The sequence below is a fragment of the Melospiza melodia genome, chromosome 3, assembly GCF_035770615.1.
Source record: "Melospiza melodia melodia isolate bMelMel2 chromosome 3, bMelMel2.pri, whole genome shotgun sequence".
Lineage (NCBI taxonomy): Eukaryota > Metazoa > Chordata > Aves > Passeriformes > Passerellidae > Melospiza > Melospiza melodia.
The window spans coordinates 21830149-21846471 of NC_086196.1; the positions used below are offsets into that span (position 1 = coordinate 21830149).

The following is a 16323-nucleotide window of genomic DNA, read 5'->3' on the forward strand; positions in this document are numbered from 1 at the left end:
AGGAATGCACTGATTAGGAATGAAGGCAAAGTTAAGCAGTTTTAATCTCAAACTGGCATTCATTGCAATGCAACAGGACTCTTACTGATCTAAAAGGAGACTGTTTCTAACATTATCACAATTACACATTAAGTCTAATTTTTAGAATTTTAATTTAATTAATAAGTTAATAAACTGCATCACCTAATCCTCTAATTTAACTTCTCTAAAAGATTACTTTTCAAAAATATAACCACAGCCATTAAGGTAATGAAATTTTACAAATATTCAATTATATTACTGGTTATACATAGCAAATGTTAAATAGAAAAAATCCTGTGCACTATTCAGAAAACAGAATGCTTCATTTGCTCAGGTGTCATTTGAGGGGCTACTTCTTGAGAACAATGGCAAAAGATGCACTTGCCAAGAAACTGTTCCACATGCACAAGCATCAAAAGAGACCATGAGAAGAGTACAATGCAGTAATTAGGAGATTCACTAGCATCATTCCACAGTTTTATTGTCATCATCAATATCATAAAAGCTGTTGTCTCTAATGACAGCGGAAATGCTAGGCAAAAGTTTTACAGCAGTGGTGTGGGAAACATTTGATTACCAGGTACTGATTCCAATGGATTTTAAGCTTTTATCTGTAACACACAAGATTTTTTTCCCCTGCTAATGCCTCAATACTTTCACCAACTATAACAAAAATTGCCTTTTTCCTACTAAAGGAATTTCACATGGTTGTCAATAAAACTTCAGTAAATAAATCTTATTGAAAATTCACTGTTTGAGAACATTTGGAAGAAAAACCAATACATGTCCATTAAATTAACATAACGTTTGTTTCAATTACCATCTCTTTTATGTTTTACTTTACAGTTAAATGAAATCTAATTTTACCTCTCAAAGGATATGTAAATTAGTACATTTTGGTGCCATCTAAATATAATAATTATAACAAATAAAACTTTTCTTCATTATGGTTCATACATAATTATCAATTACTATGCATTTCTCAGTATTTAAGAGTGTGTTTGCACTCTCCAATAAAAGCTATGCTAAGTTGTATGACAATATTCAGTATCTCAATATTTTAAGATTACGAACTGCTTATTCAGGGTCACCTAAGGAAGAGCTTTATTATGTAATAATTCAGTCATGTTAGCTATGTTGCCCTGTGTCATCTCCCATTAGTTTAAGGGTCCAAAAACATTAGACTTCTTTCTTGGTTTTCTTCTCTCTCCCCAGCATCCAGACAAAGCAGTGTTCCTTAAGTGTACTTTTCCATAAATCAGCTCAGAGCTCTTTAAACTCACTGGCATGTTTCAGCAATGTCTGGTTTTGAGACACACCCCTGTGGCATTCTAAAATACTAAATTAAAACAAAAATACTCAACAATATAGATACTATCCTACTCCCTGTCTTGTCCAGTACATCATCATCAAACAGTGCTGCAGGGGAACGTGCACCAAGCCAGACATGATAAAGGGCTTCAGAAAAGCTCTTTAATCAGCTCTCCACATAAAAATCTGAAGGGTTTTTTTTCTTCTTTTTTTTTTTCCCTCAAGAAGACAACATAATTATCAAACTTTATAAACTGCCTCTTAATCAAATTTGATCTAATCTGATCTCTGCTTCTCCCCAAATTCCTGTCACCCAGCTGCTCTGTAAGCTGATCATTTTAAAGATACTCATCTCCAACAGCAGCTTGTATTGGGAAGAAAAAGAAAGTCGATATGGGAGCAAAGAGTTAAAAACAACTAAAAATATATAAAAGATTCAAAAACGGTTCCATCACCAGCTTCAGTTTTCTATATGAATACTGTAACTGGGAGCAAGCACATTACTTCTGTACTCAATGTTTCTCCATGATTTTTTCATCCTGCATTGTCTGATCAATAAAGCTACTGAATCCCAGTAGGAAAGTTCAGGTTATAAAGTTCTCTGTTTATGTTATGTAAAATATAATAAAAATATATGCTGTAAATATACTTAGCAGATATTTATGGTTCAAATCTTCCACCAGAGATAGCAAAGAAGAATCTCTCTTTCAAAAGAACTTTCATTGCTCTGAAAATAACATCTCCACTACATTTAAGAAGGAGGACCTTCTACTTACCTCAAACAAAATGCACTGTTCTGATGGATGGTAATTTGAATCTATTACAAGCCAATACCTGCTAATGGTTGCCTTTACAATGGCAACTATTAACATTTAGTATCCATTTTAAAAGGGTATTTCTTGGCAGATTCATGATGGGGTTTTTTTACACATTTATGCTCTTTTGACATCATTCAGGGAATGAAAAAGTCTGATACAAGTAACACTGTTAAATGAAATTAAAATTGTAAATTCTAACCTGGCTTGCTTGTCAGTGCTCAAAAATGTCAATTTACTTCAAAAGAGCAACTGGCACAATTTCACAAAGAGGATATTCTCAATATCCTGCACTGGACACCACGGTTGCTTAAGTTCCAAACTGAGCCTTCCCCACAGGACCACAACTGATGCTACAGAAGTAGAAACCATAGTTCATAATAAACAGCTCTTATCTGAAGTGCAGGGCACCTTCAGGTGGTTGCAACAGGAAGACATAGGAGGACTTAAATTAGTAACTTATTGATGTTTATGTAAACACAAGGCTTATTTGATAAACAGCACACTTATGCCTTTAGGAATACATAAACTTAGCATAAGGAAATGGATCCATTACATAAGTACTACATCTGTGCTACTGTTTATTTATGAACAAATAATAGTTAATAAAACAATGCTCTACAATGTGGTCTTCTGGCAGAGCTCTACATTGACAGACAAGATTCTTAAATCCAGTTCCAAGCTTTCAGCCTGTAGATTTTGAAGTGTTTCTGTGAAGAGTTCAATCATTTCAAGAAGAAGGTACTGAATTACAGTGGGAAAAATTGAGTCAATTCTTAAGATTTCAGTAAGAACCACAGAGAACACTACCATACCACATACTTGATGGTTTTGGGACAGGCTTTTTCTTCCTTTGCGGAGGTTTATTGTTGTTGTTTTGTGTATGTTGGGGTTTGGTGGTTTTGTTTTGGTTGTTTGGCAGGTTTGTGGGTTTTCTTTCTTTAAATACAAAGGGATGCCCTCTTATCACTTCATGAGGTTGCAATAAATGCATTTGCAAACTATTTTACCATTTTCTAGGCATTGCACTAAAATGCACCATTTCAGCCTTCTGAAGTTCTATGCATCACTCTCTTTAGAGTGTAAGAGCATCAAAACTGGTTATAATTATGCCTTTTGAGCATCTCCTCAATAGTTTTGTAAGACAGTTGATGATTCAGATGCTCAAGGAAGCACCAGCTTTGATGCTGTGACAGGCTTCTTCCAACTTCTCTGTTACAAACACTGAAAAAGCACATTATTTGATAATATCGTGGTCAGTATCCACACATCACTCGTGGTAAAAATGCCCATATCCCACATCCACGTTACAGGTGACAAAAATGCCAATTAATGGTTATTACTTTTCCTATGTTTCCATCTGAATGCCAGCCTAAAAATATTATAGGAAGTGAAGGTTACTTAAGCAGAAATCAAAGACAAAACTAACACTTTTTGCTATCAAAGAGGGACTTTTATTCAAAAGATTTGCTTTTAGCAGTTTCATCCCCACATCCTTGGCTAGGCAAAGCAAGACAACAAATGTTAAAGACATACTGTCTTCAGATGGCAATGAAGAACCATTCATTAAACAGATCGTTTTACACATTTTAATAATTTATTAGCACATTTATTTAAAACTGCTTATGGTGACATATCCCACAGGATAGCTGGGAGGTACCTTATTTTGTTAGGCAAACATAATTTACTTTCCCATCACTCCCAACCTACATATTTACAATGACTTCTACATATATATTACATGTATCTTATCATGATCCTAGTATTGGAGCATTGCAGCCTCAAAATGAGAAAACCTATCAAAATAACCTTGTCATCCCATATAAACACACCCCAATCCAACAAGTCAGCACATCACCACACATTACTGCATTGTTAGTTAAGCAGCAAAACACAAACATGCCCTTCCTTGCCAAAGGTTCACCATTCCACTGCTGATATAACAACTACTAAAAGATCCCAAATCAATTCATCTTTGGGCTCAATTCTGTTGTAAAATCTATGAATTAACAATAAACAATCTGCTACAGGATGCAGTTCTGAAGTAAGGCTTTATCCATATAATTTTCAATCAACAACATAATTTATCATTGCAATCAGCAGGCCAAGAGCCACCATCCAAAAGGTTAGCTTATATAAGGTGATCAAAAAGTACAAAAGAAGTGTTAACACATCTACCAATCTAATGCTTTGTACTTTTTAAGAAGAAGGCTTTTGAAGAAATTAGTGCTCATTTTCAACAGTTTTTATTAACTTAAAAGATGTAGGACTTTGCCATGATTACAAAAATGTAGCACTCACATGCATCTGCCCTTCAATATTTTTAGCCTCAGTTGATACCAACTTTGTATTCATAATTAATGTACCATGATTTCACAATGCAGAAAATGAGAATGCTTTCTTCTGAATTGTTAAGTGTTCAAAAACCAAAATTTGCAACGATTTTGTAATAGCACAACAGCAGAGTTTACCTTACAGGAGGCTTTCCAACTGACAATTAAAGCAATCTAGAGTCCTTGTATCTCAGAGATCAAAAACCATAAAACCCAATACACCACCCCAAAATATTTTTTGGCATAACTTTTGCAAACTAATGAGAGATATGAGCACTAGTTTAAAACAAAACCCCAAAAACACAAACCCTGAGCCTTGATTATTGTTAACATCATTACAGTAATATTCTATAACAGTAGCAAGAAGAAGAAAATTACTACGAATTAACAACAACAATTCCTATATTTAATGTTATTTAAAAATCAAAGTGTTACCTAAGGCAATTACCTTGCAGCCTTTTAATATCTACAGGGAAAAGCCTAAGGGAAAATAATTGACTTTGCTAATTTTACCCTTGGCAATTATAAAATAGCTCTGCATTTCATTACGACTACAGAATTTCACGTCTAATTGTCAGCCCCGAGAGAAGCAGAGAGATAAATGCATCATATACAAGCTCAGACATGAATTTAACAGACAATAAAATTATCCTGGTAGCAAGGAGTTCAGTTATGTTAAACCCCCCTTTAATTTAAATTCTGGTCTACACAATAGCTATGCATGTCTATGGAGGTTATGGCTACCATGGTCAGTACGATGCATGATAAAATGCTGCTCATTTCATTAGCCAATTTGCTAAATGCCAGCAAAAAAAGCAGTACTGTGATTTTTACTTTTTACATCAAAGAACACAAAACATTATGAAGGAAAAAAGTCACAGTTATTTCACACTGCTAAAAAACAGATGCCAGATTTGAAAATTCATCATTTACAAAAGAATAAATACAGTATGTTTAAATCATTGCACCTGTCAAGAGATTTCTATAGCTTGTACTTCAATTTTTCTAACTTTGCTAGTAGGGTTAGACGTATGAAAAAGAATAATTTACTAAGTCAATCAGTTTCCATAATGGCATCCCACTTATCGTATGTAGAAACTATGAAAGTATTTAGATGTCAGAAAAATGAAAAAAAGTGCTAAAATGTTTTGGCAGAATTTTCCAACATGCAGTATAATGATTGCTTTTAAAAAAAAAAAGTATTTCTTTGCACTTGTGCTTCATTTCACTGTAGGCTTGTTTCCTGGCAAGTCTTCAGGGATTATACATTCCTGCTGCAATACTTAATGATGTACTAAACCCAAAGTAATAGTTGCTACATTTTGCAAAAGTTTCCTCTTATGTTGAAACAGAAAATTGATGTAGGGTTGAATCCTTTGGTCTGTCTTGAGAAACTTACAGGGTACTAAAAAAAAATAGCTGATACAAATTAATAATAATTACTAAAATCAATTACATCCCATTTCGGTTATGGTGTGCACTATTTATTTCTTTTCCTAATACTTACTACAAGTTAGCACTATAATGGCTTAACCCACTATTCCAGCAGATTGACATCTCATTTTCTGTCTCTTCTCTTGAATCTCAGCTCTGTGTTAGAAAATGACACCACTTCTGAGAGAAACTGTCATACTTATGATCAAAGGAGCACAGAACAAGGAGATTTAGCATGACAATCTAAAAAAAATAGACTACTCAGGCTGACAATTACAGCGATGCTGATTATTGACAATTGCACATGACAAACATTTATCGTACATTACAACATGGCCGCAATCTTCAAATGTATGAAAAGCACCTCTGCAAAACGTACTGTTTCCTGTTCCCACTGGAATGGCACACTTAGCTCTTCAGCCATTCATGCAGGTGCTACTAGGCTGGCACAGGGATGCCCAAGAATCCCTCTCCACCACTGGAGGTTTTAAGAACAATCTAGATAAATGTGGATCAAGAATTATTTTGTATAGCTGATTCTATCTGGCAAAAAGAAGAACCGACTAGACAAAGGATCTCTTAATGTCTCTATCAATCTCATTTTCTAAGATAATACATATACTCAATTTGTTTCTCATCAAAAACATCTCCCTGTAAAGTTTCAAACAGTTTGTCTAAGCAGTTGGATTGCAGTTGTCCTTCAGAAGCCAGTACATACACATTAGTAGGGCAATCCAATATTCAGGCACATCCAAATCCCTAACAATATTAAAAGCAAAAAGTCATCTGAGACAAAACAGTAAAGCCTTTTGCTCCTCAAATTATCTAAGACAGAAAACCTCTCACAAAGCACAAAGTAAAAAAAAAAAACAAAAAACCCAGACCAAACATGTCTTCAGCTGGGAGTTGTACAACACCAGAGGTGTTGTAGCCTAACATGTAATGAGTATGCCTTAAACTCACCAAACTGACCACTCATCCATTACTTCAGTGCTTCAGAATGTATACTGAAGATATCATCACAGTAATTCCATAGGAGACTGTTAAACACATTCACAGCAACAGCAGACTGCCAAACTGACAGCTATAATGGTAAGGCTGCTGATTTTTAAATGATGCTCCACATATACATACATAGCTGCTGATTTTTAGGGGGGTCTCTCTTTCAAAATACTTGCTAATATTTACTTGCTTTGGCAGTAGAGGAATTTTTCTTTTTTTACCTTGGTATTCTGCAACTGTGCAAGGCTGGTGCAAGCATTTGCTAGGAGAAAATCTCCACTCAAAACAGCCATTTTATTCCCAAACTGCATATCCTTCAGAGGGCCATCACAGGACTTGAGTTCACCAATGTTTACTATGCCACGATGCACCAGAAAGGCAGTATGGATCAGCTCCGTGATCTCAGCCAGACTTCTTTGACTGAAAGAAAGAAAGAAAGAAAAAGCACAATTATGTTTGATGCTATGAGTAGAACAGAGATTCTTAGTGAAAATAAACAAACAACCATACGTGCTAAACAGGTATTTTATTAATTATCATGCGAGCTCTTCTATGTACTTCTAGAAGCCACAACCAGGAGGTGTCAAACACAGAGAACTGTCACTAAGTATTTCCAGGCAAACCACAGGTACCACAGGCTCCACTTGGGAGAATGCTGCCCTTTGTTTGAATTCTTTCACAAAATAAAGCAAAATAATCAATATAGTCCTCACGGGTGCTTTCTTTTTTCTGTTTTGTCTACCAGAAGCTTGAGGGACACTGACATGAAGAAAATGCCAAGCAGAAAGTAATGATAGAAAGAAACAAAGGACATATCAGCAGGGGGGTCCTGAGCAAGCCAATCCAAACAATGTAAGAATGCTGCAGTCAATGACTGCTCCAATTAGAGTTAAATTAATAACAGAATACCTCGCAGTTCAATACTACCAAAGGGGATGGGTTCAGGCAGGAGAGGAAAAACAGCTGAATGTTTTAGAACTGTGTACTAATGATATTTCACTGGTGGTTTTAGTCAGAAGCAAAGGTGACTATCTAGCAAAGGGGCCAATTTTATTGGATAGGTTTACAAATCACTTCTAACTCCAACATATAACATATACATTCTCAGTTTAGGGGTTACAAACCCCTGTGAGAGGCTTATCACAGAGGTTATTCCATAGAGGCTTGCTCTCTATTTTAATTTTTTGGAAAAGGCAAGAAAAGAGTCATTAGCACAGCCCTCTCCTACCCCCTTCTCCCACAATTCAATCCTGTAGCCGGCAACAGTGACTGTCACTCTAAGAAGCCCAGAGATGTCACCTTAGCTCAGAATGACAATGGGGTGCTGAACAGACAAAATAACTGAGCAGGGCCAAAGGGTGGGGGAAACAGCAATGCTCTGGAGCATCCTTTTAATGCTAGATACACACAGGACTCATTCTTACAAAATCTTCAGCACATTCACATCTTCTCTGACTCAAGCAGTTCCCTTTCTGCCATGGAGATTTCACATATGAGCAAAATGCAATCCATGCCCTTAATTAAACAGATGACTAAAGGCCTTAAAGTTCTAATTAATTACAACATTAGTATAAAGGCGTGTTATGTTCTCTGTGCTTACTCAGAAGTGGCCAACACTGATTCATTGAGTAACGAAACTGATCCATACCTTCATGTACAAAGATACCAGCTGGTACACGCTCAGGTTAGATTCTTCCTCAGTAATAGCACAGTGCTGAGCAAATTAATTCTGTTTGCTCTGGACGGTGCACATGTGTTCCAACTGCCCCAAACCATATTAATCTAAAGAAACCTTCTGCCCCAAATATATGTGACCTGTGAACAGTCCCGGCAGCAAGTGTTTCAGGGCAGTGCTTGGTGCCAATTAGCAAGAGAGAAGAGATGGGATGGTCATACGGCCTGGGCAGCAAACAAAAGGCAGAGGGAGAGGATAAATAGAGGTTCCCGATGTATTTTGCCAAGCACAAAAAAAACCCCCTGAGCTGTTTTAAAAGCTGCCTTTATAATCCACAAATTGTTGTCTCCATGCAGACAAAAACAATTCAAAAACCAAACATTCATTCTCCATGTAGACAATAAATCTGAAGGTTGAGGCTGCTTTTCAAAGACGTGAGGTAGAAACTCACATAACCCAGTCGCGGTATTGTAATCACGCTTGGCTCGGCTCTAACAAAGGGTTAATAAATTTTCAAGCTCGGAGAAAAAGACTAACAAGACATCCCGATGCTCCTGCTGTCATTGTCAGGGCAGCCCTTGGAGGAAATGTCCGTATCAATTCGGTTTATCAGATGGACAGCTGATCAACATTAAACAGACTTGCTCTGGGCAGATTGAGCCGAGCTACCTGTTATGAATAGCAATGAGAGCCCTCTGCTCCCGCCGCCGAGCTCTGCCATTTCCGCCTGCCGCAGATCCCAGGACATATGGGGATCCCTAGTGACGAGCACATAAAGCTGCAGCTAGCTCCGGCGACGGCTCATTTCCCCCAGCTGAAAGCAGGCATTAATTTCCTGAGGAGACCAGGCCCGCCTCTGTGACCCCCAACTATTGAAGCAAAACAACGACTGTCCTATTTCTTCATTTAATAAGCTCTTAATGAAGGAAATCAAAATCCCCTCTTTGACTTCAGCATCGCTCTTCATGAAAAGGTTACACAAATACATCAGTGTCATGCTTTCCACATGCTCAGGATCTGGATGTTTTCATTTCTTTTCCTATAATCCGTTTGTTCTTCAAATAGTATTCACATTATTTGTGCTAACAAGAATCATATTAGGCAGATAATCTATGCCTAATTCTGATCTTACATACTGCTTTCCCACTCTCTCTCTAGCAGACAGAAAATACAAGAATCAATGCTATTGCAGAAATCCCAGGCAATGCATTTTTTAATGCTTTTTGTGATAATCCCTAGAATACCCAGGCACAATATACAAGTGCACAATGCCACAGATAGAGGAGGATCCTTTACATGACTTTGTAAAGAGCAGTATCCAACAAATAAACACTGCTGTTATGAGGTTGCTGCTAAATGGTTGAAGAAATACTATACACAGCTTTCTCCATCTGAATACAATTCAGTGATTAAATAATTTCGTATTTGAAAGCAGTCAATCCCAACATACCAAAAAAAAATAATGTTTTAGCAATACTGCACTTAGAAAGAGGGCAATGGGATGACAAAATCTGACTGCCTCCATCATGTTTTCACTCCAGAGCCCACAGTCACAAAAAAATAAGTGGCTGCCGCAAGAACTACCTGTTCTTACCTTGGTACAAGGTTGTACTGAGAAAACAGTCAACGTTTCTAAACACACAAAGTTCCCAAATGGAACGTGCTAAAAATCAGGAAAGCTTTATCACCAAATGCTAACGCACTTCCACACATTTCACCTGTGAAGTAAGAATTCCCTGCAAACCACCACCAAAGTTCCTAATTTCAAGTCCTACTCTAAAAAGAAATAATAGGATTCTGTAAAACATATGATAAAAGAGACACATTAAATAGTACAGTTGTATTGAACCTGAGTTAGTATACCTTTCATTATCAGCTAACCATCAGAACTATACTAGGCTTCTCAAGGGATAACAGGCTACGCAAAAAAATATTTAATAATTTAAAATGTGTCATTTTTAAACACAATATTTCACAGAAATGGGCCAAAGACTTAAATTAGCCACTAAAAACCATATTTGACATTTTTTGAGGCAACTACAATGAACAAAGACAATGAAACTGATAGATCAAAAATTCTTAAAGAACTCTTATCATTGAAGCTTTGAATTAAAGTGACTAACAGTACACACCCAAGGTTTGAACATTTTCTCTGTGATTGTCAATTCAATAGTTTCTCTTCAATACAAAAAGAATTGATTTGGATGAAAAGCATTCAGGACTTTAAAAATTTTTTTAAAAGTATCAGCATCCATTCCATTTCAATGACAACTATAATAATCTTTATATATACACACCTATGAATTTGAAATAAAAAGAAATAGTGTCTTTAATGGAAAATTACATATGAAAAAGCATTAACTAAAGAATTAAAGTAATAATTTCAGGTACTGACTATATATTTGGGCAGCACTTAGTATCTGATTTTACCTTTTTTGTGAACCATGAAAAGTTCTATGAAGACAAGGAGGTGCTTAAACTACATTCGTGTTGATCCTGTATGCTCTGGGTACTAGCTGGCGCTGCACCAAGATAGTTCACTTAGTTACACAGCAAGAAAGGGCAGTGGTTTTTACAGTTCTTTTTGCCATTCACTTGTCAAAGTCAGTGCCATGACTAATAAACCATGATTAGAAGAACAATGCACAGTCAGTAACAAATAGCATCACAGTGATGGAAAGTTTCATTCCAATCTTCTGTGAATGGTGTCTTTTACAAGAAATTAAATGGCAGGGGGGCAGGTGTTTAGGCCAGTCAATATGTATGGCAGATGCTGTCATTTCACTAACAGGGAAAATTTTCAGGGTAAAGCAGCAGATTTGAGCAGAAGGCCAAATATTCACTGTATTCCCATGACTGATGTATCTGTTAACCAGCAGAAAACATCTACCAACTCCTATCCTTTAACAAGGCTAGAGACCAAGACTTCTGTAGTTCCTTCTGTCTTGGTCTTAAGATGTGGGAGTGTCTTCCACCTAAGGGATAAATCAAGTTGAAAGACATCAAATCTATGAAGTTTGTTGAATATGCTGTTTAATTGCATTCCTAACAATCACCTTATTTTTAAACTGGCTACATATCCTACCTCTTTCATCTCCTTCTCTTCCTAGTATCACAAAGTTTTTTAAGCATAATTTCTATCAATGCTCCTTCATGTACTTTTCTTCATTTATTTTTGAAAAGATCTTACATTTTCACACTCTGTCACCACCACCACTGATTATTGCTTACGTTCTTTTCCATAACTTGTCTTAGTAAGATCTTCCCTCAGCCCATTATAGGATTTGAAAGTGTTTTCTGATTTTTAGTGGGCAGATATTTGCTTGAACTTGGCAAGCCAGTTCCCCTAAGCATTGTAGGTGGTATGCAGTGGAGAATGAACAGCCTGACTGGAAGTCAGGGTCTGGTTCCCTTCCTTAGTGCAGGAATTTTGAAGAAGGGTTTTCACAGGTCTTGGCTTCATTGTTAGGGGCACCACAGAACAACCAATTCCCACTTTGTACTCCAGACAGCAACACCCAAGTGAACCAACTTGTATCAGCTTCTGAGTAGTGCCACTGATGCGCCACCACGGCCACCGCTGTGTCACCTCAGCACAGACAGGAGCCCTCCAGCCTGGGAGCCAGCTACCCGTACTAGACTGCAGGAATCCACACTTGCACCATCATCCCCAGCAAAACGAAGCCCTAACTGCTGAACTTGTGTCTGCCTTACTCCTATGATCAGCATCAGTGGCCAAAGAACAGCGATCACAACCTATAGCACATTGTCCTTGGGCTGGGTGGCCTCATCACAGCAACTCCCCTTTCAAGTCACACAGCCTAAAAGAAAAATAATCCCAGCCTGGAAACAAAAGCATCAATTATGGAGAATAGGTGAGAGAATCTAGATAAAGACCTGGTAAAGATCATTACCTCAAGCTCAGTTTAAAAGGAATAAGTGTTAATCTGAAAAGCCAGAAGGAAAATACCAACAGAAACACTAAGTCAAACGGATGCTTTCCAGTTCTCAGAGGCAGGCACGCAGGCTGGGACCAATAAAGAAGGGAATATCAAGAGTAAACCTGCTCAGTAAGAAGTACCTGGCTACTGCAAGATCCAGAAACCAGTGACAATGCAGCTGTGTGAACAAGGAGGAGCAGGTGGACTGGGCTGACATGGTTAAGAATCAGATGCACTTACTGTACAGACAAATTTTGTCATGTTGGGACTTCATTAGCCAGAAGGATACAAAGGACATTCTGCAAGGGACAGGTATTGAAAGAACAGTGACATGTGGTGGCAGGCCTAGGTATGTTTTTTAATCCCCACAAACCAGGACATGTGAAACTTAAATAGCTTTGATCTTACTTCAGTTATTACAGATTTCATAAGCATAGAAACTGTTAAAAAGGGAGATATCAATTACTTTTCCTGTTCTCAGAGATCCTTCCTACACTCCTAGAGAAGAAACAGACTCAAGACATGAACCAGTACTTATGTAAGTATTGTTTAAAAAAATAGCTTTACAGTTTAGGTTTTATGGCTTTTTTATTTTTTAAAGGAAGGATGGCTAGCTTAACCTAACTGATCAAACCAAAGGAAAAACCATGAGTGTTCACCTAAAGATAGAAAGAAAAAATTAGTAAGTTATCTGGAAAAAGACTTCCTGGATTAATTGAACATTGATGCCAAAAATCAATAATAAAATTTAGAGCTACTAATTTATAAGCATATTGTCAAACTTATAAAATCACATATCATAATCACATTTTAAAATCAGTGATTATCCCTATGGGAAGAGTCACATTTCCAAAATGAAGTAAAGCTGTCAAATGCAATATTGTGTTCTTATAAAGTGATTATCAAGATTTAAACTTCTAATAAAAGGCAGGTTGAAATTCCAGTTGGTATCTGCTTTAGACTATATGAACAACTATGCAGGCTATATTAAGTACTTCATCAAGCAATAGCACGAGCTAAGATGTTTACTTCTCCAAAGACCTACTTCTCTCATTTTGTAGATAATGATGCAGATATTCAGTGTTCAGTATGCTCATGCAATAATGCATATTGGCAATACGTAGGTATATTGACAGTGTACTGACACTAGGTTGAATTTCTAAAAGGAATTTTGCTAGCTCAAGAAATGTTGCATTTAACCTGAATTCTCTATAGTAAAGATTCAATTTGCTACAAAGACCGCAGAAAAATTTAGGTACAAGTGAACGTGAGTTCAAGACATGTGTTATATGAAAACAATGTAATCTAAATCAGTATACAAACATTCTTTATAAATAAGACAGATAACATTCACAGGCATATATCATACATGAGCAATATTTTCAATGATAAAACAGGCTGAATCAGTTAGACAAATTAAAAAAAAAAAAGTGAATATTTTTGGAAACTCCTTATGAATATTTCTGTGTGACCAAAGAGCCACAAATCCCCAATTAAAAAGACTAAGCTGATTAAAAACTAAAACAAAAAGCAAAAAAATTGTGGTTTAGACAAAGCTGAAACAGCTACAATTCCTCCCCCACCTAGCTTTGACAAACTGAAAAACTGATGGGAACAAACACAAACCAGACAAGGCATGCAAGGAAGAAAATTGATAAAGGACTGGATGAGAAAATGCAGAGATTGAGAGGGAGCTGAACAACAGCAATTTAAAAATGTATATACTAAAAATGCCTCAAAACAAAGAACTTTAAGAACTGCATTGGTCCATTATGTAAGGTTAGGCAGAAACAAAACTGCATAAAGGCAAGGCACTGTAGAAAGCCTGTTATATTTTAAGCAATATTTTTATACAAGCAGGTATTTATATCTCTTAGCCCAGAAGTGAACATTGGTCATGAACAGCAGCAGTGGGTAAGATTTTAGAGTTAGCAGGTCCAGAGAACTCAGGAGACAAGACAACATAAAAGGAATAACACAGCTAATAAACACAGCTAATAAACACAGCTAATAAACACAGCTAATAAACAGCAAAGAGAGTGAATAAACCTCAATATGGATTCAACTGAACTGTTTCAATATGCTTTACTCAAGTTAAAATATGCAATGCAAAAAAAAAAGATTAATCAAAAGATCTGAATGCAGACCACAGATATGCAGGACTAGAGACTCTTTCAAGAAGAAAGCACCCAAAGGAAAGGGTGGAAAGGAACAGATCATTTGAGATAATCAGCTAAGATACAGAATGTGGCTGTGGTCAAATAAACCAGTAGGATCCACAGATGATTTTAGGGAAGATTAGCAAAAGTAGTGTCTCTGTTAACCCTGAGTTTCTGATACCAGTAAAAATCATCAATTGAAAGAAGAATTTGAGAAAGTATGACTTCCCAACATTTTTGTCCTAACTATCAAAGCTAAGAAAACAGATGAAGTGAGAACAAAAGCTATTTTATGCATGGACAAGGCTGATACTAAATCAGTAGATTTGGTCACAGATATTTTAAGGAAGTTTAAGCATCTATACTACAGAAAACAAAGTCAACAGAATTTGCTGATTATAAAGCAAACATAAAATAAGATTCATAAGATCCACTAGCCTGAGCCTAAGGAAATCCAAAGAGAATAAAGGGAAGGCACTTTCCAAAATCTCTTATAAAGTGCAACAGTGGATTCTCCATCAACAGTGCCATTGATGGTAAGACCAGATGAATACCCATTGCACAAATATTAAAATTTATTACAGCTGGGGAAATTCTATGTTTTGTAAGGCAGCCAATATGACTACCAGAATGATATCTCTCAGTTATTAATATATGAATGAACAGTGAAGGCAAGGAAAGGAAACTTTTCAGATAATAAACAGAATATGACTAGTTTAGCAGCATATGTTGGTCCCTCTATCTGAAAACTCACCATTGGCCAGAAGCCCATTTTTCTTTAAGGAGGTATAAATACTTTCAGCACTGAGATTTACAAATGCATTTATTTCAGCCACCTTCTTCAGGAGAAACACCAAAACTGGTGTTTGGTGTTTGGCCCATTAGAGTTACTTCCCATTCCCAGTGCAGGAGCACACAAAGCCACCATCAGGCAGGGAACCTGTTCTATTACGGCAGGTATATTAATTCTGTCTTACAGTGCACAGAAAGTAAATATTTCAAAATGTATTTGAAGCAAGTTCTGCAAGAGGAAACAACCTACATTCAAGATTCATGTCTGTTTTCACATATTCAGGTATCCACACTGGTAATGCAGTACTAACCTGGAAATACATACAAATATTCCCACTAAGAACAGGAGATAAAGAAAAACAGAGACCTTCTACAAAATTATTTTATGGATATAAGGGTGTGTATTTTACATAAGTATACATATTTTATTTAATTACAGTTTTCCATATAACCATTAGGAGGTTCTAGCCATGCAAGTCACATTTATTAAAGGCAGCATGTCAAATAAGAGTTGACAATTACAGGCTATATCAATACACATTATGGCAGATGGTAATGAGCCGTACACAGAGGGCCAGCCATCCAAAATAATCACACCATTTTCCACAGAAATGTTGAAGAGGTTATGGTTTATTACACAGTGCTCATTAGATATACAGTGGCAGCATTAGCAATTTTTCCTTCATTTTTGTCTCATTTAAGACTCTGCCCCCACAAGCCCATTCAAATTAGTACACAAGGTTAAAATCATTACGGTCAGTGGGAGAAAAAAAAATTAAGTTTTATTTTTATTTTACAGTAATGGTAGATCAAAGGTCCCTGGAATCTATTATTCTCTCA

At 36.5% G+C, this 16323-nt stretch overlaps 1 protein-coding gene across 1 annotated transcript in view; it reads right to left on the bottom strand.

Annotated features, from left to right (window-relative positions):
* Positions 1 to 16323, bottom strand: part of PDSS2 (decaprenyl diphosphate synthase subunit 2) — a 109610-nt gene that overhangs the window by 33679 nt on the left and 59608 nt on the right. Inside the window, exon 3 of the mRNA XM_063150964.1 lies at positions 7138 to 7336. Within this exon, the coding sequence (XP_063007034.1) occupies positions 7138 to 7336 (199 nt within the window). The remainder of the gene's footprint in view (positions 1 to 7137; positions 7337 to 16323) is intronic.